Source organism: Amphiura filiformis, chromosome 17 (assembly GCF_039555335.1).
Source record: "Amphiura filiformis chromosome 17, Afil_fr2py, whole genome shotgun sequence".
NCBI lineage: Eukaryota > Metazoa > Echinodermata > Ophiuroidea > Amphilepidida > Amphiuridae > Amphiura > Amphiura filiformis.
In genome coordinates this window covers 41,744,830-41,766,298 of record NC_092644.1, presented here as the reverse complement: position 1 = coordinate 41,766,298, position 21,469 = coordinate 41,744,830, and the positions used below count along the sequence as shown (strand labels likewise).

The window sequence follows — 21,469 nt, the reverse complement described above, 5'->3', positions numbered from 1 at the left end:
GACTTATGATACCTTTGTCTTAACCCCATGGGCAATACTGCCTTCTCACAGTGCCCTTGATTGGTTAATTACATGATATAATCGTCTGAGGAACCAATCAAAATAAAGGTTTAATATCTCTGAGCAATTAAAAAAATAGTCCTTTTCAGCCCTACGGACTGTTCTTACCATATCTGTGATGCAGCCCTCTATGTAACCAATGGATCTTTTCGGTAAATCCCATAAGCCTTTGGAGTACACCTGAGAACTCATCATTTTACGTCACACCGACTTGTTATACGCAATAATGATGTTCGATAAACGATGTGCGCATCTGTGTTCTCAGGTGTACTCGCAAAGGCTTTTGGGATTTACTGAAAAGGTCAATCAAAATAGTTCTTAGAGGTCAATAATTTTGCCTTATGTAAGGTTAGTTTCCCTGTTACTTACTGGTAAATGTAGTCCTGTCAAACGGAATGGTTTGAGTCAAATCCCCAATGGTTTGAGACAATTCTGGCATGCATGTGTATACTTTAGGTCATGGTATGATTTAACGAAAAGGGAATTTTGACATAAAAGTTGACCAAAAGTAGTCCTGAACACTAAAAGTAACAAAATGGTTCTTATTGGAATAATGCGCTTTCAGCTAAACTGGTCATGTAGTTTTTGAGATATGTGTTAAATAATGTAGAGAAACAGAAAAAGATTTCTGGTAGCAAATTTGAATGATGACATTATATAGAGTTCCCCCCTAAATACTTTTAAAAATAAATTGAAAAATATTTGACAAAATGCAAACGTGTAAAAAGATATTAGTAGCCGTGATAGTTTTACACATATGGACCAAATTATAGCATCACACGTCATTGCGTTCAGTCCCAATGGTTCATTATGTAAAAAAAGAGACTGTTTTAAACAGCATTAAAAGTGGCATCTGAGTTCATAGGAGTCAGATCTCAAACAATACAGTAGACCAGGCCTATTCATGTGTTTGTTAAAGAAAACCTGACTGCTATGGACCCAGGTGCAACTTTTAAAACTGCCTATTTTCTTACACAATTAGCCATTGTGACTGATTGCAATGATGTGTGACGCTATAAATTGGTCCACATGGGTAAAACAAATAGGGCTATACATGTCTTTTATTTTTTTGATTTATTTAAAAAAGTATTAGGGGGAACTTATAAGTTGTGGACTGTATATTATGCACTGCCTAATTTACAAATCTACTTTTGGAAAATCAAAGTTGTTGATCAAGTCGTATGAAGTCACAAATAAACGAGAACATCTCTTTGTTTTTTGGCTAACAAAATTGCAAAACTTTTATATTTTCTAATTCTTCAGTGAGGTTGAAGCCTTTGAGAAGTTAGATATGCAGCTGAACACACAGCAAATCAACAAGGACACATTAGTCAGTAAATTGATGCAGGATGAGGTGTTCCAAAGGGATGCATTTGAGATCTTATTCCAAGCAAAAGATGCGAAGCATAAGAGACTCACAGACGAGGTAAGTCAGATGCAAATTATAATATGTTGTATTTTAATTTGGTCTTCAAAAATCAATATTTCCTCCAGAATTTCTTCTGTTTTCATGTTTAATGAACTGTATCTTTTATTGTGCTATGGTGACTTTATGGTCATGTTGTGGAAGCAGGTCATTGTGAGTTAAGGATTTCTGCTTCTCAGCCCTCTTATCTTGAATATCAATTTCACACCAATTTAATATGTGATGTTTTATAGCTACTAAAATTATGAATATTTCAAAAAATGAGTAAATTTTACAAGCCTTATTAATTTTATGTTATTTATTCATGTACATACAGATCTTCATGGTTCAGCAGCAACTTGCAGAGTTAACAATGATGGAGATACAGAAGAAATCCCTGAAAGCTGAGAATGAAAATATTGCCTTGGAACAAAAGAGAAGTGATTTGGCAGGTCTCTTAAAACAACTCATGTTTGAGAGAGATGATAGGGAACAAGAACTCAAGAAAAGACTGGTAAGATGTATGAATGGAGGGGAGTTGGAGGGAAGGATGGAGGAAGGAAGGAAGGAAACCTGGCCTATGTAATGAAATTATTAGTTTCCTGTCACCCACCCGCATCACCTTTTCAATTTGACCAAAACTTTCATAATTTTCATTAAAAAGTCAATTATCTGAAAATTGAGATGGAAATAATCAAAATTGAAACTCTCAAAACGTCTGACATCCCCTGCTGATCATAATCAGCAGTTTTTCTTAGTTGTAGGGGTAGAGGATGTGGTAAATAATGAAAATTTAAGGATCACCTCTTCATGTTTCTAGTGATTACAAAAATGGCAAATTTCTTTTCATTTTAATGAAAATAAATTCAAATCTTTTCTCAATCTGTTGCAAAATGTCTGTAATGATGATCTAAGCATTAATACCTGTTTTGAGATGGTCTTTCATCAACAATATAGGTAATAGCCATGTAAATGAAAGTTTTGACAATAATGAAATTTTCCAAAATAATGAATAATGAAATCATGACCTCATATTTCACTGAAAAAAATGTGACGGGAAACTAATCATTTCATTTCATTAGCCTAATCACAAAAGGGTAGATAAGCATTGCCCTTGTTGAAAAATAGCCGGTGATGGTAACAATGTTTGGCAAAATCATTTGGAATGCGAGGTACACCTGATTGCATTTTGTGCACTTTTAAATCATCACAAGTAGTTATAAGTAATAGTTTACTGTAGTTGGGCTATTCCAGAAATTAAAGACACCCCCCTAATGAAGACATGGGATTCCCAAAATTGTTCACCATTTTTTGCTCTTGGAATTCCCAAAGGAAATGGTCATTATTTTCACAACCCTAAAGAAGACATGGGAGTTTCCAAGAAAAAGACACCTTTTGTTTTAGGCTTGGGAATACCCAAAAATTTTGGGAAAAATTTGCCTGTCTTCTTTAGGGACACTGGGAATTCCCAATTTTTTAATCATTTTATTGTCAAAATGGGAATTCCTTTTTTTTTTTTTGGATAAAATTTTGGTCTTGGAATTTATGGTACAAACTTACATGTCTTCTTTAGGGGTGGGTGCCATTAATTTCTGGAATAGCTCATTGTTTGGAAATCATAAGGCCCAAAAAAAAAGTTGTTTGTTTGTCCTCCACCGCCCGCTCCTCAGATGAAGGCCTAACCAATTTTTTTTTTTTTCTATTTTTTTTTTGAATAAAAATAAGTAAAATTCAATTTTTTTCCAGATTTGGAGTATCTCTGGACCTAGCTAGAGCTAAATGCTAAGATCTTTCATGGTTGAAAATAAAAAAAAAGCCCACCAAATCATTAAAAGACTATGACATGAACACAAATTATAACTTTAACTGCATATTAAAGAAACAAAATGTTGGTTTTTTTAAGTCACCATGAATGATTGTAGCATTTAGCTCTAGCAAGGTCCAGAAATACACCAAATCCGAAAAAAAAAAAACAAGAAAAAAAATAAAAAACCGCCCGCCCGCACGTCCTCTTTCAAAGCTGTGGAGGACAAACAAACAATTTTTTTTTTTGGCCTAAGGTCATCATTGTAAGTAACAAGTTGATAACTGAGCTGAGTGAAGTAATGGTTTTTTTATTCTGATTCTTTGCAGGAAGAGATGGAGAAGAAGAGAGTAGAAGATGAACAAGATTATTGGTTGATCCAGTATCAAAGATTACTGGATAGGAAACCAGAATCACTGATTGATCAGGTTAGTTTATGATTTCTGAGAGGTATTTATATAATGTTGGATGGTTTTTAGTGTGATATGAGAATATACCGCATGAGTCATGAAAACACCAACTGAGCTGAAGGCAAGTTAGGTATTTTCATGACGAATGCAGTATGTTTCGAAAATGAGCCATCCAATATTATTATCATTATATAATATAAACATATTGGTGCCATTTCCCACACGCCACAGGGGTGCGGGGATTTAGCGATGGGCTATTCCCGCTTCACTCGCCGCTACTGAGGGAATCCTGGTTAGTTTCTTTTCCTCCGCTTAGTAGGTAGAATGGCCCATGTTCAGTGTAATCATTTTCATCATGTTTGCCTTCAGTGGATAACAACAAACTGTGTATCTCAATCAATTTCACCTTCTTTGCTGTCTGCATGTACGGATATGCCATGTAACATAATACTGGGTATGCATATCAATGCAATGTGTGGACCCATTCAGTATCAGGAAATCTTGCAGGGTACATTGTATTACTGTGCAGCATTAAAAATTCTTGGTAGAGCTAAAAGCTTCATATTATATAATTAAGTTTGCTAGAGAAACACAGAAAAAAAGTATGAAAAGACTGAAATGGAACATCTTGAAAACCTGTGACAGCTTTCAGAGTTTGTCTCTACATTAGAAATATTTTTTCCATTTCTGGTAAAAATCAGTAAAAAAATGCCAATATCATTTGCTTTTAGTGTTGTTTTTGAATTAGTATTTTCAGTATTTCCACTAACAAGAATAAGATTCTTATTATCCATTTTGGTTTATAGGAAAATCAACTTGAGTTTGCTGTATGTGATATTCTGACCAGCGCCGGGGCAGAAGACTACATTCCTAAATTTGCTAGACATCGTGTTTCCATAGAAACGATGGTACAGATGACGGACGAAGACTTGAGAGAGGTAATGATTATATGTAGCATATATGTGACCAGCTCCAACAAAACCAGGAACAAGTCGCCAGATATGTTTTTGAGTTATAGGCCTTTAAAAATGACATTGCCATAATTTTGGAATTCTTTAATTTCTTGGTATTTGACTGTGGGACTAAGTGGACTTTCAAATCCTTGAAAGTACTTAGTAAAAAGAGGTTTATTTAATCATTAAATAACAGTTGAACTATGATAATCCCTAATACTAAGACAGGAAACTAATTGGCCCATTACCCAGAATAGCAATTTGGCCAAAATATCAAGGTATCATTTACATAATTATCCATATCTTGAAACATATTGATGCTATTTATATGATTTTGGTATCATTTTAAAGCTTATTGTCCAGTGCTTACATTTTTATTCAAATCATGAAATGTCAACAATGCGACTTGTTACTGGTTTTGTCAGAGTGGGTCACATATTGTAAGTAATCGCCAGATATAGATATTTATGGTTTGTGAATAGAATTGTGTGGATGTGAACACAGAAATACCAACATGAGGAAGGGGTGGCAGGGATTTCCGGTACAATTCTGGTTTACCCTGCGCACCCTGTTCTCAATTCTGGTTTACCCTGCGCACCCTGTTCTCAATTCTGGTTTTCCCTGCGCACCCTGTTCTCAATTCTGGTTTACTCCTGCGCACCCTGTTCTCAATTCTGGTTTACCCTGCGCACCCTGTTCTCAATTCTGGTTTTCCCCGCACCCTGTTCTCAATTCTGGTTTACCCTCGCACCCTGTTCTCAATTCTGGTTTACCCTCATGCACCCTGTTCTCAATTCTGGTTTACCCTCGCACCCTGTTCTCAATTCTGGTTTTCCCACGCACCCTGTTCTCAATTCTGGTTTACCCTCGCACCCTGTTCTCAATTCTGGTTTTCCCTGCGCACCCTGTTCTCAATTCTGGTTTACCCTGCGCACCCTGTTCTCAATTCTGGTTTACCCTGCGCACCCTGTTCTCAATTCTGGTTTACCCTGCGCACCCTGTTCTCAATTCTGGTTTACCCTGCGCACCCTGTTCTCAATTCTGGTTTTCCCTGCGCACCCTGTTCTCAATTCTGGTTTACCCTGCGCACCCTGTTCTCAATTCGGGTGTCGCCTGCGCACCCTGTTCACAATTCTGGTTTCGCACCCTGTTCTCAATTCTGGTTTTCCCTGCGCACCCTGTTCTCAATTCTGGTTTACCCTGCGCACCCTGTTCTCAATTCTGGTTTTCCCTGCGCACCCTGTTCTCAATTCTGGCGCACCCTGTTCTCAATTCTGGTTTTCCCTGCGCACCCTGTTCTCAATTCTGGTTTTCCCTGCGCACCCTGTTCTCAATTCTGGTTTACCCTGCGCACCCTGTTCTCAATTCTGGTTTTCCCTGCGCACCCTGTTCTCAATTCTGGTTTACCCTCGCACCCTGTTCTCAATTCTGGTTTACCCTGCGCACCCTGTTCTCAATTCTAGTTTACCCTGCGCACCCTGTTCTCAATTCTGGTTTTCCCTGCGCACCCTGTTCTCAATTCTGGTTTTCCCTGCGCACCCTGTTCTCAATTCTGGTTTTCCCTCGCACCCTGTTCTCAATTCTGGTTTACCCTCGCACCCTGTTCTCAATTCTGGTTTTCCCTCGCACCCTGTTCTCAATTCTGGTTTACCCTCGCACCCTGTTCTCAATTCTGGTTTACCCTGCGCACCCTGTTCTCAATTCTGGTTTACCCTGCACACCCTGTTCTCAATTCTGGTTTACCCTGCGCACCCTGTTCTCAATTCTGGTTTACCCTCGCACCCTGTTCTCAATTCTGGTTTTCCCTCGCACCCTGTTCTCAATTCTGGTTTACCCTCGCACCCTGTTCTCAATTCTGGTTTACCCTCGCACCCTGTTCTCAATTCTGGTTTACCCTCGCACCCTGTTCTCAATTCTGGTTTTCCCTCGCACCCTGTTCTCAATTCTGGTTTTCCCTCGCACCCTGTTCTCAATTCTGGTTTTCCCTCATGCACCCTGTTCTCAATTCTGGTTTACCCTCTGCACCCTGTTCTCAATTCTGGTTTTCCCTGCGCACCCTGTTCTCAATTCTGGTTTCCCCTGCGCACCCTGTTCTCAATTCTGGTTTTCCCTCGCACCCTGTTCTCAATTCTGGTTTTCCCTCATGCACCCTGTTCTCAATTCTGGTTTACCCTCGCACCCTGTTCTCAATTCTGGTTTTCCCTCGCACCCTGTTCTCAATTCTGGTTTACCCTCGCACCCTGTTCTCAATTCTGGTTTACCCTGCGCACCCTGTTCTCAATTCTGGTTTACCCTGCACACCCTGTTCTCAATTCTGGTTTACCCTGCGCACCCTGTTCTCAATTCTGGTTTACCCTGCGCACCCTGTTCTCAATTCTGGTCTTCCCTGCGCACCCTGTTCTCAATTCTGGTTTCCCTGCGCACCCTGTTCTCAATTCTGGTTTACCCTGCGCACCCTGTTCTCAATTCTGGTTTACCCTGCGCACCCTGTTCTCAATTCTGGTTTACCCTGCACACCCTGTTCTCAATTCTGGTTTACCCTGCGCACCCTGTTCTCAATTCTGGTTTACCCTCGCACCCTGTTCTCAATTCTGGTTTACCCTCGCACCCTGTTCTCAATTCTGGTTTTCCCTGCGCACCCTGTTCTCAATTCTGGTTTACCCTGCGCACCCTGTTCTCAATTCTGGTTTACCCTCGCACCCTGTTCTCAATTCTGGTTTACCCTGCGCACCCTGTTCTCAATTCTGGTTTTCCCTGCGCACCCTGTTCTCAATTCTGGTTTACCCTGCACACCCTGTTCTCAATACAATTCTGGTTTACCCTGCGCACCCTGTTCTCAATTCTGGTTTTCCCTGCGCACCCTGTTCTCAATTCTGGTTTACCCTGCACACCCTGTTCTCAATACAATTCTGGTTTACCCTGCGCACCCTGTTCTCAATTCTGGTTTACCCTGCGTACCCTGTTCTCAATTCTGGTTTACCCTGCACACCCTGTTCTCAATACAATTCTGGTTTGGGGTTAGGATTAGGGTTAGAGTTATACTTGTGTGCAGGGTATACCAGAATTATTCCAGGATTTCAACTGGAATAGCCTAATATTCAAGACATTTCATTCCATACAAACCATGGGGACTTTTTCCACTTGATTTAATATCTATTCAAATATCATTATTTTTTTAATTTCCAGATGGGAATTCACGAACTCGGCCTGCGGCGTGCAATCATCTCTTCCATCGACGACTATTTGGAATCTCAAAGGCGAGCTGTAGCAAAGGCTGCAGAGTTAGAAAAACCATATGAAAGCCCATATGAAAAACCATATGAAAAACCATATGAAGGTGGTCCTAGTGCCCCGCCTCTTGCGTATGATGACAAGAAATGGGAAGAAGCCGGGGCATCAGCGCCACCTGTGGAAGCGGGTGCGTCAATGTATCAGCCAGTCAAGGAAGATGTTACAGTTAGAGTGAATGCTGAATGTGTAGTGTGTCTGGAAAGAGCGGTAAGTTTACATCTATTTTGTCCAAGGTATGACTGGCTGTTTTCTATGTGTCGAGCTCATTTATGAAGGTGCTGTTTCCTATTATTTATCATAATAATAAATAAATAAATAAATAATACTAATCACAGAGTGTCTGTCTCTCTGTCCGCGTGCTATCGCGTGCGCACGGCGGCTCGCAGTGTGTTCACATTTCTCCCGATTAATTTCATTACTTTAGCATGCTTAGTGATGGCCTACATCCAGATACTAATTTCGGGGTATTTTCTGGGCCCTCATAATTATGCGAAGCAGGACAGGGCTTGGAAGAGGCGAACGATCATTTATGGGTAAAAAGTAAGCGTCACAGCTACAAGCTACAGCTACTGAGTTGATTAAGTTGTGTCAAATTGGGTCTTGATCATTGAGAGACATATATCATAGACGTTTAAAAGGTCAGGGCAGGTATAGGAGGTAACAGGTGTTGGGTAATTAGAGATAGGCCTATCACGAGAACCGCCCAACCCGAGAACCGCGAAATCTAGTATTTTATAAGTAGAAAACATGTTTTTCCCACTTCCCTCTCAAGTAAAAAGTTGCTTACAAACATGTTTTGTTTGGGTATAAAAAACCTCATGTGAATAGAAAACAAATATTGGCAACCACAGACATTTTTTTTAAATTTTAGTTCATTTATGATAATTGCAAATAACAAAACTATTTAACTGTAATTTCAAATATTTCAAAAACCATTAATGTCTATTATATCTATTATAAACCAACAGCAACTACTCTACTAGGAGTTTTAATATCCACCATACAAAAATATTCATGTGCAAAGCTAAGAATTTTGAATTTGTTTGTTTGTTTCCACAGTCGGATTCTCTTTTCCTCAACTGTGGCCATGTATGCTGCTGTCAGGTCTGCGCGGAACCACTCTTCAAGTGTCCTTTGTGTCGTGCTGACATAATATCCAAAATTAACATGGCACAATTCCAGCAAGTTCCTGTCGCATAAAGTATATCACATAACCAAGTGAGAACTCAAGTTATTTTTTATGCAGTTATGTATTGTCATTTCAAATATATGTAATTAGCATATTTTCCAAAAGTTTGGACCTGATTAACCATTTCTGTATATCCTGAAAACCTTTATAAATCAAACCTATGTCATTGTCAATGCTGTGGGCTTGACCATTTCAGCATGCAGAGTGATGATCTGCGATTCAAAGATGACATAATATTGGTTTCTTTGCAAAGGATTCTGGGATTACCAAAAAGGTGAATTGGCTAAAATGATGTTGAATCTGTACTGAGTGCCCCGAACTTGTTCTATGGATCACTGAGGAGGCACATTCACTCGGTTGGACATCCGCTATCATTTTCCCCTTTGCACAAGCACGCGCATAGCAACCAGCTCAACGAAGGGGAACTGCACATGTACATGCTGGTTCATCAAGGCTATTTGCCTTGTGTGACGTCAGCCCGACTAAGAAAATGTCAACAATTTGTAAAGCAGGAAGAAAAGTACAAATTGTTGTGTGAACGCAACAAAGTCCCAATGGCTGCTTCATGTTAGATTATGAAATTGCATTTGCAGAGGAATTCAAACACTTCAAATATTTATCTCATGAGTCATGGTTATTGAGATTGTTCATCAGGGGCCCATTTCACTCAACTTTAACCCTTTGTAACCCAAGTAATCGTTTGTAAAGTTACGAATACCTAATACTAGACGTAACTTTACGAAGGGTCCCTGTAGTAAATCCCTTTTACTTACGAAGGGTACCATTCATAAGTAAGTTTAGTGAAATGGAACTTACGACATGTTGTAAGTTACGAACAATTTTGACACTTACAAAGCTTCGTAAAGTTTAGTGAAATGGACCTCAGGTGCTCCTGGGAGTCCCATTTACCTTTGACCTGACACCTTAAAAATGCTACAAATTAGTAAATTAGTAAATGACAAAAGGCAGCTATTTTACATATCGTCACTGGCGGGAAAAACCTCATATGTACTTTTGGCCCTTGAACATGGATAAAGCCTTATAGGTGTAGACTTTATATTGAAGAGGTTGCTTGACTTTCTTCATCCATGTTCAATGGCCAAAAGTACATACAGAAAACACCTCATATTTACTTTTGGCCCTTGATACTGGATAAAGCCTTGTAGGTGTAGACTTTATATTGAATGTTTTGCTCCATCCATGTTCAAGGGCAAAAAGTACATACGAGGTTTTTCCCGCCCAGTGACGATATTATAATTTGATCAGCTCGTAATCGGCGGGCCTTATATCATCGTGGATTAATATCAATATATTTTATTTTGAGAACTGTCTCGTGAGAAGTATTACAAATTATTATATAAGTTCTATAATTTGTCTATACTTTATCTAACATGCACAATATTGACCAGACAGGTCAACAATGTCACTCTTAACCTGGGATCTACTTTTCGGTGTAGTGGTCAAAACCTAACAATTTCTGCCGATTACAAGCTGATCAAACTAAAGTATTGATGTCTTGTATTCATATGACAGCATGAAATTGATCAATCAGGGACACAGCTTTTTGATGGTACTTTGTATTGTCCTTCAAGTATTATAGCAAAGTAGTTCCAATATTAACACTGTGAATCAGAACAACCAAATGTAACAGGTGATCAAATTTTCTGGAATAAGTTCATTTGGATATAGTCAATGGTCAATTAGTAGCTGATCCTGTGTCACATACTGGGGTACTCAAAAATGTGGCTTTGTTACATTTTGATGTGCAGCTTGGATTTCAAAACACTGTCTCTTGAGTATTCCTTCACTAAGGCTAATTTATTCTAGATTACTCATGTTTTTATCCTGTTTTAAAATATGTTTTAATTATTTTCTTATGACGTTTGGCATGAAATGTGCCAAGGGTGGCTGAGGATTAGGGGAGGAGGATTAGGGAGAGGATTCATATCGTAAATTTGATTTAAAACCCCCATCAAAAATTTGAATCTAGTAAAAAAATGTCTAAATGAACCCCCAGACATCTAAACCAAGTAAATAAATACAAAAGTTAATTTAAAAGACCAATACTTGCTCATAATGATTGTAAATGTGGACAAAAGTGGTGGGGTTACATCCTCCCTACTTTGTGATTGTTTTTGCCTGCACTCTCTCATTTTTTAACCGATTTCCATAAAAAAGGTGTCAAAATGCTCAGGAGGATGAACCACTTCAAATGAGATGTGTAGGTTAAATGATTGAACCATTTCATTTTTTTACTATGTAACACAAAGGTACCCCAGGTTGTGACACAGGACCAGCTAGAGTTCTAAAAGTAACGTATCCATGTACAAAGTACTTGCATTTTTGGAGTTTCAATGTTTTGAAACCTCGACAGAGAAGATGAAAGATATCCCGGATGGATAAGAGAATCTACTTTAGTATATGGATTGTTTGCAGAGGAGATAAAGCAATGAACCATCAAAGGGTGCAGCATTCAACCTCAGTCACATTTATGATCATCTGATCAAGAACAATTCTAGAAACACTACATCTAAAAAACCACTAGTTCTTCTGGATGAAGTCATCACTCATGACTAAGAATCTAGACAAGTAGGTTTCAAAATGTTAAGACTCCAAAAATGTGAGTCTTTGTGCATGATTATGTGGTTTAGGACTCCATCTACTAATTGGTGATCAAATTCCTGGTAAAATTACCAGTGTAAACTACTATTCCTGGTGCTCTGTTATCCAGGGCATTCTTTAAGTAACAAGCTCCTCAAGTATCGCACACAGAGCTATTGATCAAGAGAAAATACTGTAAAAACTTGATAGTTAGCATATGTGCTTACTATCGAGCACTTTTGAAACATGCAAACATGAAGAGCTCCATCCACAAAAGTGTAAAGGGTTTTGAGCAAATCATTGATACACATAGTTATATACAAACAAGTAAACCCCATTAGCTCAGTTGGTAAAACGCCAGACTTTGGTACAATTTCATGTTTTCAAAAGCACTCCATAGTAAGCACATATATGCTAACTATCAAGTTTTTATGGTAGTTGGTAAATGTTGGGTGATATGAAAATTGATATGTTAAGTTTTCTATGTTAGAAATTAATGCTTGAAACAGTGTGGTTTAATTGAGGAGATAGAGTATTCAGCCAATGTATTGGGCTATTCCATTTCAAATCCACACACCCACTGTGGAAGATTTTGGAAATATCTTCCACAGAGGGAGTATGAATTTCAAATGGAATTTTAATTAAAACACATTAGCAGCTCCATTTGAAACTCGCTCTCCCTCAGGGGAAGTGTCAGGTTGAATCTTTCTCAGAGGGTGTATGAAATTCAAATGTAGCTGCCTAATGCTCTCATTCCATTTGAAATTCATACTCCCTCTGTGGCAGATATTTCCAAAATCTTTCACAGGGGTTAGTTTGGGCTTTAAATTGAAAAGCCTATTTCCAAGAAGAGAAGCAGTTTATTATTTCTTGCAATGAACATACTAGTTTTATGATACATATTGCCGTGTTAACTAAAGACATAATAACATGAATGAGTATCAAGGGTTTGGTAGACTAACCAAGTTTGGCAAAAACACTCTTCAATTCAGTTGTTGTGTAGCCCTACTACAACAGATGAGGACCATTTTTTGAACTGGAAAAGTACCGTATTCATTCCAATAAGCGCCCATGCCCCAATAAGCGCCCACCCAGGGTATTTTCAATTTGCTAAAGGGTACCATTAATGTTTAAGTGACAGATAGACGTTGATACACTGAAATACATGTAGCTGGAAAACTTGCAATGCATTTTCAACATCAGAAAAGCTACTAGAACGTGTCAGGACCCTTTTATAACATACATAAATTTGTCTCTAATAAAAGCCCCTCATGAAAAATTAGGTAAACCAGGTAAAAAATAAGCGCCCACCCAAAATGACTTTGTTAAGCGCCCTGGGCGCTTATTGGAATGAATACGGTACCTGTTTCTTTCTGGAACTAGTGATGACTTCTGCCTGATAGCGTATCTAATGTTCTATAATGCAGCTTTAATACTCTATTTTATATCTTGACATTTTCACTGTTTATGTAAATTATATATTGATGTGAAATAAGATTATTATAAAGCTATATTTGTTTTATATTTGGTAATATATTGTTATGAGAATAGGTTACAGCACCCGTTATTTTCAGGAATTTAATTTGAATGTAAAAGTGAGGAAATCTGAATTTGAATTTGGATGTGAATTGAGAGTTGTAATACCAAAAAATACCTTATTTTTTATCGGAATTTGACATGATCTTTCAGTAGCCAAGAGAAAAAATGTTGTCTCGCAAAACGAGGAGTTGAATATCAGGGGTGGATTAGAGGCGCACCCGGTGTGCGCCCCTCTATTTTTTGCAGAGCGGCACCTGACTTTTATGTATTTTTGCAGAGCGGCACCTGACTTTGCGTGGGCGCCGAGATGCAGCGGTGGTTGCTCGGCGCCCCCTCTATTGAAAATTCCTGGCTCCGCCCCTGAATATGATAGTTATGATTCAGGTTAATAACTTTCATTAGCCAAATTCTAACAGTAGGACTATACTTTGGTTCACTTCAAGTTCCATAGTGATGTCAATGCTTTTTGTGGTTGCGCTTCAAGCATGCCAAAAACAGCTCTTGTACTTGTGCCTGAAGTACGTTCTGCACAATTAACTTTGGGTGCTCATTAGTTGGCTTCGCAAAGGGGGACCACAGCCCCCCCCCTTTTGCTGATAGTCTGGGTAAATGCACCCCAGTCAGGTGAAAATTCGAGATTTACCTATTGCAGCGAGACAATAATTGTTCAACAGTCGGGGGAATCAAAACCTGTGCCCCCCCCCTCCCACTTTGAAAAACCTGCAGATGCCACTGCCTGGAATGCGTGCAACCAGTGAAATACGCTCCTATATCACTAGCGAACTTGAGGATAACCAAAGTTTATGCCAAGAGATTTCTAGGGAAAATGTGTTATTATATATGTACATGTATATGTGTTCAATATCTTTAGGCCAAGTTCCAAGTTTTTAATCAAGGTGTTCAAGTTTTAAGTCTTTAATCAAGGTGTTATCTGTTTGACAGAGGCTTGGAAAAAGCTCTGTAATTAGCATTGTAGAGAAAACTCTTTCACCTTGGACCAAGAACAAGGTCTTTAAATCACAATCCCAGAGAAAACTCCCTGACCTCTGAGACAGTCTACGTGTTTCAGTATTATTAAGTATCAATATGCATTTTGTATGTGAATTTGTAACTACTCAGCATTTGTTTGTACTTTCAGAGTCTACATTGATACTACAGTTATTTGTACCTTTATTTCATTCATAATATTTTTTTTTGCTTGTTATTTTTTTTCCAAACCAGTTGGATTATATTTAGAGGCATTTTTCTTTTCAAAAAGTTGGAAGTATTAGGCTGTCATTACATTAGTGTACCATTGTGTACCTGTTGTTTCTTTAACCCCCTGAGCACTACCTGTCAATCTAACATTGCCTCTGATTGGTCAATTACATGACATTTTTACTTTAATCACCAATCAGAATGGAGCTTTGCAAATAATTAACCCCAATTTTTTTGCGTGGTGAAATTATTCTAACAATGTTGCTGATTGGGCCAATTGATGATGAAAACTTCTGTTTGGCCAATCGGCTGGTAGTTCTCATGGGGTTAAGCTGTCAAAGTTGAATCATATGGTTTCTGAGATAAGACATTGCTGTGTTGCCTTTGAAAATAATAGGAGAAAACAACAAGTCTTACTTATTTTGCCATATATGGATATCAGTTTTCTTGATTCCAGCACATTTTGCTTGTTACGTCACATACAGTTTGTCCACTTTGAAGTACGAAGTAAAGTACACAGTAAATTATGCAGTTTCTGCACGCCGTAAAGTCAAAAGGAATTAACACACTGCTAGGCGCACACAAATGCATGAGCGTCTTAATACGCGACACACGATACACTTACGCAAAATGTGTGTACCTTACTTTGTACTTTGAGTGGACAAACTGTATAAATAAATTCATCAAACAGTTGGACAAGTTGACAGTTCCATTTGACGGTTTGACAGTAATGCTGGTTTCATACTTTCCTGCCGCTTGCCACTTTGCCGCTCTGAAGATGATTTTACTTCACTGTGCAGTGGCAGCACCGCTAGGAGTTGAATTCAAATCAACTCGGAGCGGTGCCGCTCTGACGTATGAGAACAAAATACAATTTTGGAGCGGTGCTGAGCGGGAAGTGCAAGCGACATGATGAAGCGTCACGCCCCTCAGCGGCAAGCGGCAGAAAGTATGAGGCGAGGTGGAGAAATAGGAATAGTTCACTTATCAAACTGTAATTATATCCAAAGGCTGCTTTGTGTATTTTGTGAATTGATACTTGTAATTTATGCAAAGTGATCCCTGCTCATTTTAAAACTATGAGTTGCGTAGTAACAAAATATAGTGCCCCACCTTAATTGACCTTTTCGGTAAATACCATAAGCCATTGCGGGTAGACCTGAGATGTCATCGTTGGAGGTCACGCTACAGTATGATGATGCACATTTCGTTTAGTGAACATTGTTACTGTGCATTGCAAGTCGGCAAACAACGACATTTTAAGTCTACTCGCAAAGGCATTTGGGATGTACCAAGGTCAATTGAACATTCAAATAAAGTATACGAGTATGTATACTAAAATAACAAATATGATACACTATTTTGATTAAAAATACAACAGAAAAGCAATGGTGAATAATGTATTTTGCACCTGAACTTGGTCAATTATATCATGGAAAAGTGAAGTGTTGATTTATGTGACAGAGTGAAAATGCCATTATCATCTTAGCAAGGTGACAAAAAGTGGGGCTCCCAAAGTTACTCAAAGCTGCAAAAAAGTTTTAAAAAGTACAAAAATTGGCACCATGCTTGCAATACGTGATTATACGTCTGACCCAAGGATCTATAGTTTTTCATGTATTGGAAAAAAGTTGAGTATATTGAATATATTTATCATCCATTTAATCATTTCCAGTGATGTTTTAAAATCCTTTGGTTAATTTCACAACACTTAATCCATGTAATTGTTAGTAACGCATTACAAAGTTACAATTTCTCTTAAATCATCCATCGTAACATAATATGTTCATGTTATATATACATATCCTTTAAAACCATGTACCAATACATATCAATTGTAAACCTGTGGCCCTATGGACCATTCAGGTCATACCAATATCTAGGACTTTAAAAGAGCATTTTGTGATCCACAGCATCATTACCCCCCCCCCCCACCACCAATTTTCTCAAAAAAAAGTTGAGATTTTTATACCACTGGAAACCTCTGGCTACATAATGTTTATGTACAAAAAATTTCTTGCAGATTAATTTATTTAGCAAATATATTGTGAAATTTGAATTATATTCTGGTGTACCTTAGAAGCGTAATTCAACACAGTGGCCTATGGATCAGTGTAATACACATAAATCATAACTCGAAAATGCAAAATCGGAATCAGCTGAAATTTTGGGAATAAGGTTTTTTTGTGGTTATCTACTGAAAAATGTCATAAAAAGAGGATGCTAGGATCACAAAATACTCCTTTAATAAAAAATAACTGCAAAATTGTGAGAATGATTGTTGTCTACGAGTATGATCCAAACATTGCATTGGTGAACTTACCTGGAACCCATCAAGTATTCTCATGTATGGGCCAAATTGGATTCCCACCAGTTCCTGAGCAGCCACAATAACCCAGACTTGCCATGATTTTGAATCTTTGTACATTTTGTTAACCCACCCAAAGTGGCAAAGATCTTATAGGGTGGCTGTAAATCAGAAATACATATGAAACTTGTTGATATATGAAGCGGGTAAATATAAGCATCATTTATAGGGCCTAATATTGGAACTAATTCATGGTATATAGGGTGTGTATCGTTAACCCCATGGTCACTTCCGACAAAATTATCAGCCTCTAAAAACTATTTTGATTGGTTACAAAGAGTGGTATATCATGTATTGAGCCAATCAGAGATATCGTAAGAATAGTAAGGCTGAAGGGGATTAAGCTTGAAATTGCTGAGAGATCTAAAAGCTCTATTTTGATTGGTTAATTGTATGATTTTAACATATTATTAACAAATCAGGGGCTCCGTAAGAAAGGTGCCCATGGGGTTAAAAGGTTGTTCTTTCTGTTCTGCCAGTGTATGGCAATAACACTATGTATAATACATATTTGTTTGCTGTATTTATAGTTGTTTTATACATGTACATTTTTGTTTTTAATATATATTTAACACATGGTAACTCTTGATAAATTTATGTAAATCATATCAAATCTAATACATTAAAATCTAAAAGTTAAAAGGTTTATTACACATATACATTAAAATTTATATTTTATATTGTTTGGGGATTTACCCATTGTGTGATACTTATTGTTGTGTTTAAAGGACACTTGGATATTAATCTGAACTCCTATAACCCGGGAAATTTACCATATCCATTGTAGAAATCGTGCGGACAACATTGGATATTATCCAATGTTGTCCGGCACGATTTCTACAGCGTGGGATTTGAAATCCGAAAATTGGTAAAAAGGGTGGGGGGTTAAAATTTTGCTGTATGAAGGGTGTGTTTTCAAAAAAGCGTGGGAGCAAAATATAAAGCATGTGGTTAAAGCTACCAAATGAGACATAATAATGGGCTAATCCATGTAAAGTCCACACTCCCCCTGTGAAAAGATTTTAGGAACATCTTCCACAGGGGGAGTATCAATTTAAAATGGAATTAGCGCATTAGCCAACTCTACTTGAAACTCACACTTTCTCTGGAAGGTTACTGTTGAATCTTTCTCAGAGGGTGTATGAAATTCAAATGGAGCTGCCTGATGTATTCATTCTATTTGAAATTCATACTCCCCCTGTGGAAGAGACTTGTAACATCCTCCACAGGGGTAGTGTGGATTTTAAATGGAAGACCCTTTCAACGGAATGTCATGTGCAGTTAACATAAACAATCACACATTGGCAACAGAGCGTTTGATGACATCGTATGATAGCCTGTGGTGTGGTATGATTGCTCACATCTATCATGTATGGCATTGCTCTGACATGATACAGCTTAATATATCCAACGGAACTATGTAACAATTGAAATGGCAACCATGTTGGTGGACAGTTCTTAGTGTCAGAAGAACAAGTCTTTAGTTTGATTCCACAACCATTCGTACCTATCACCTGTTTTATTGTATTACCATGCAAAGTGCCCTGTGGAGGCCTCGTGGTGGACTATATTTTATATAAAAGAGGATGAGTGACGTGGTATTCGAAAAGGTCTATTAAATGTAATGTCCAATACACTTTTTAATCGCCAGAAATTGGTTGGTCGAATATGTTTTGATGGTAATGCATGATCAGTATTTTACATGACACCTGAAAAGGTCTATAGACCTGTGTCTAATGCTGTTGTGTGTGTCAATTTCATGCAGCATAGGTCAATTGTCAAGTACATGTATCTCTCAAATAACATTCTCATAGTGGACCACTGATTACCTCTGAGTGGGATCTGCATTCAAACGTTTCTATGTGATCTCCCGAGATGCGCATCCATATAGAAAGTGTCTACATGGTGGTGCTGAAAATCACATAGTTACATAGTTACAGTGCGTGTGTATTTAATGCGTTCATGAGGCGATGCTGTGTCCGCACAAGAGGAGTTCACATTGAAAGTTCGCATCACAGGAATGCGTTTTAATGCAGATCCCACCTCTCTTATGGGGTCAGCCACTGTAGGTTTGTCCTCAATAGTTTAGTCCAAAATCCTACTTGCTCTCTGAAAATAATACTAAGTATTGAAATGTATTCATAACACTTTTGTAACTGACAATTATTGCTTGTATTGTAGCTGACTATACATATTCCATATTTCATGCACTAAAACAAAATAATTTGTCCAATATGGCAACCAAACAAACCTTATCTTTGACAAACAAGCAAGAGAATTTGACCCAAAGAGTACTGACTCCTCCATGTTTGTGTGTCGCTCATGGAAGGTAAAATATGGGCCCAGTAAACTTTGAAATAAAGTGTACTGCATTGTGCTCTGTGTCTAATGTGTTGTGCCAAAAACACACACTAAGTGCTACACATGCAAAGCTTAGTAAAGCTCAAGATAAAACCAAATCAATGTTTGATTTACAGCTTTGCTGGTAAATGCTGGAGGTACACAATTTTCCTCTCCATGTGTGACAAGCCAATATGGAATCATGTTAATTCTGTATGTGTGTCGATACTCTGTGGGTCAAATCTCTTTGTAAACGAGGCTTTCTGCAAGTAGCCGGTCTTGTTCACATTGCATACGCGACAGGTGCCATGTAATTTTGAATTTATCAAGATAATGCAACGAGAAAAAACCCAACCCTGTTCTACAGGCCTGGCCCAACCAACCCAGATTTTACAATTGGGGTATATATATTTTTTCTACATGTAACATGATATAGCCATTTTTGTGTTGCATTTGGATTGAATTTTACTAAAACATATTTTGGCAAATTTTTTAAGGTCGTTTGCGAAGAAAAACAAACAAACAAACAACAAACCAGACCCTACTTGAAAGGTCATCTTCCCATAGAACAGGATTAGGTTTTATCACCTATCAGACTACTTGAGATTGTTGCTGAGAAAAGTGTGGAGAGAATATTTATATGCAGAAAAGATTTTATCCTATACAATTTGAATTGCAATTTATTGTGTTTTTATAATAGAATCAAATATATGTATGTAGTAGCTTTGTCTACTTCATTTATGGTTTCTGTCTTAGTATTTCTAATATTGGAAATAAACAAAAACTGACAACTGGAATGTGTTTGTGGAATTTTTCATAATTGTATAATTGTAATAAGCTATTGCAATATTGGACTATTCCAGTTTAAATCCATGCACCCCGTATGGAAGATATGACCTTAATATTCCATAAATTGTGAATTTACCTAAATGGGCGACTCCATTTGAAATCTACACCTCCCCCCCCCCCATCAGGAGATGAAAGTCATGTCACTCATAGGGGTGTATGTATTTCAACTGGAATAGCCCAATATGTTTTTGGCCTAGTGCAGTCAGTGATTAATGCACTTTGTGGCTGGCAGCTGTTTTGTATGTGTATCTGTTTGGCTCTTTTAAATGCATACATGTGCATGCTAGTACAGGGTGTATCAAAATGATTAGAACCCATCAGCTTTGTTGTCTAATGAAATATCTGCATCTTCCACATTTAACATTATATCCTCTTGAAATGACAACCCACAGTTTTATGATCTTTTATAACATAAATCTACAAATAAGGTGGATGTTATCGTGGATTTTGATGTGACGATCTTGCCCAAGCTCACTGGATGTACTTGCAGTGAACGCTCATAATCTGAAAGTCTTAATTGAAACCCTTGTTGATTTAATCTTAAACTAACCTTTTGTGTATGTTTAAGCATGTTTTGAGTAATAGTGCTCATCAGTATACATGAACATTGGTTGTTATAAAATCAAGAATCAGAGGAGTCAGATAAGCCATGACATTTGCAGACAAGCCAGCAGTTGACAAGGGACAAGGGATGATGCAAAAGTCCGTCATGACTTCTTGTCACATGACGCCATGTGACCATAACACAATTTGTCATCGGGACATCATTATAGTTTACACATTTGCAGGATGAAAGATTAGGTAAGTCAATCACATTTGATTTGCAAAAACTAGTTCCTAAAGGTAAAATTTTAACATCACCCTATTGTGATAATATGATAATTACACAAAATATAAGAGTATTACCAAAAATTAAAAAGAACAAATTAAAACATTGGACAAATAAATATATCTTCACAATTCTTTGGACATTAATTTAGAGTGACAGTCGTAAATGGTGTTGTCGTGAAATACACTTGTCAAGGCATGCACTAGCTGCACGCATGTAGGGTATTGTAATCATGCATAATATATGATGGCAGTATGCCCAACTGAATTGGTAAACAAGTTTCATTCATTTTCGAATCAAGGGAGTTTTCCCGATTATAACTTCTGAGCAAAATAATATTGAACTAATGAGATATAAACTACTAAGAGTTTTTGATTTTACTATCCTCTACCGTGTGATAGTGACAGGCAGGTCCAATATTTTGAGTAGTGGATGCCGGCATGCATAGCGAGTATCCACTACGTACAATGTAAATTTGAAGACATTCCATATCCTAAACCAATAAGAGTTATCCTCCTTTAAGCAACTACAAATTTATACATAAAAATATGCATTGGACTTAAAGGAACACTCTGGCAATCACAACTTTATGCCTTATATGTTAGAAAATTAATTATTAAGCACGAACCACATG

The 21,469-nt window shown here is 37.8% G+C and overlaps 1 protein-coding gene across 2 annotated transcripts in view; it reads left to right on the top strand.

Moving 5' to 3' along the window:
• The window catches only part of LOC140137804 (E3 ubiquitin-protein ligase LRSAM1-like), a 42,972-nt gene extending 31,945 nt beyond the window's left edge, over positions 1 to 11,027 (top strand). For both annotated transcript variants that reach the window (XM_072159587.1, XM_072159586.1), the window contains 6 exons: positions 1,324 to 1,486; positions 1,803 to 1,979; positions 3,599 to 3,697; positions 4,486 to 4,617; positions 7,819 to 8,130; positions 8,983 to 11,027. In XM_072159587.1, the coding sequence (XP_072015688.1) occupies positions 1,324 to 1,486; positions 1,803 to 1,979; positions 3,599 to 3,697; positions 4,486 to 4,617; positions 7,819 to 8,130; positions 8,983 to 9,123 (1,024 nt within the window). In that variant the 3' untranslated portion in view covers positions 9,124 to 11,027. The remainder of the gene's footprint in view (positions 1 to 1,323; positions 1,487 to 1,802; positions 1,980 to 3,598; positions 3,698 to 4,485; positions 4,618 to 7,818; positions 8,131 to 8,982) is intronic.
• The last annotated feature ends 10,442 nt before the right edge of the window (positions 11,028 to 21,469 follow it).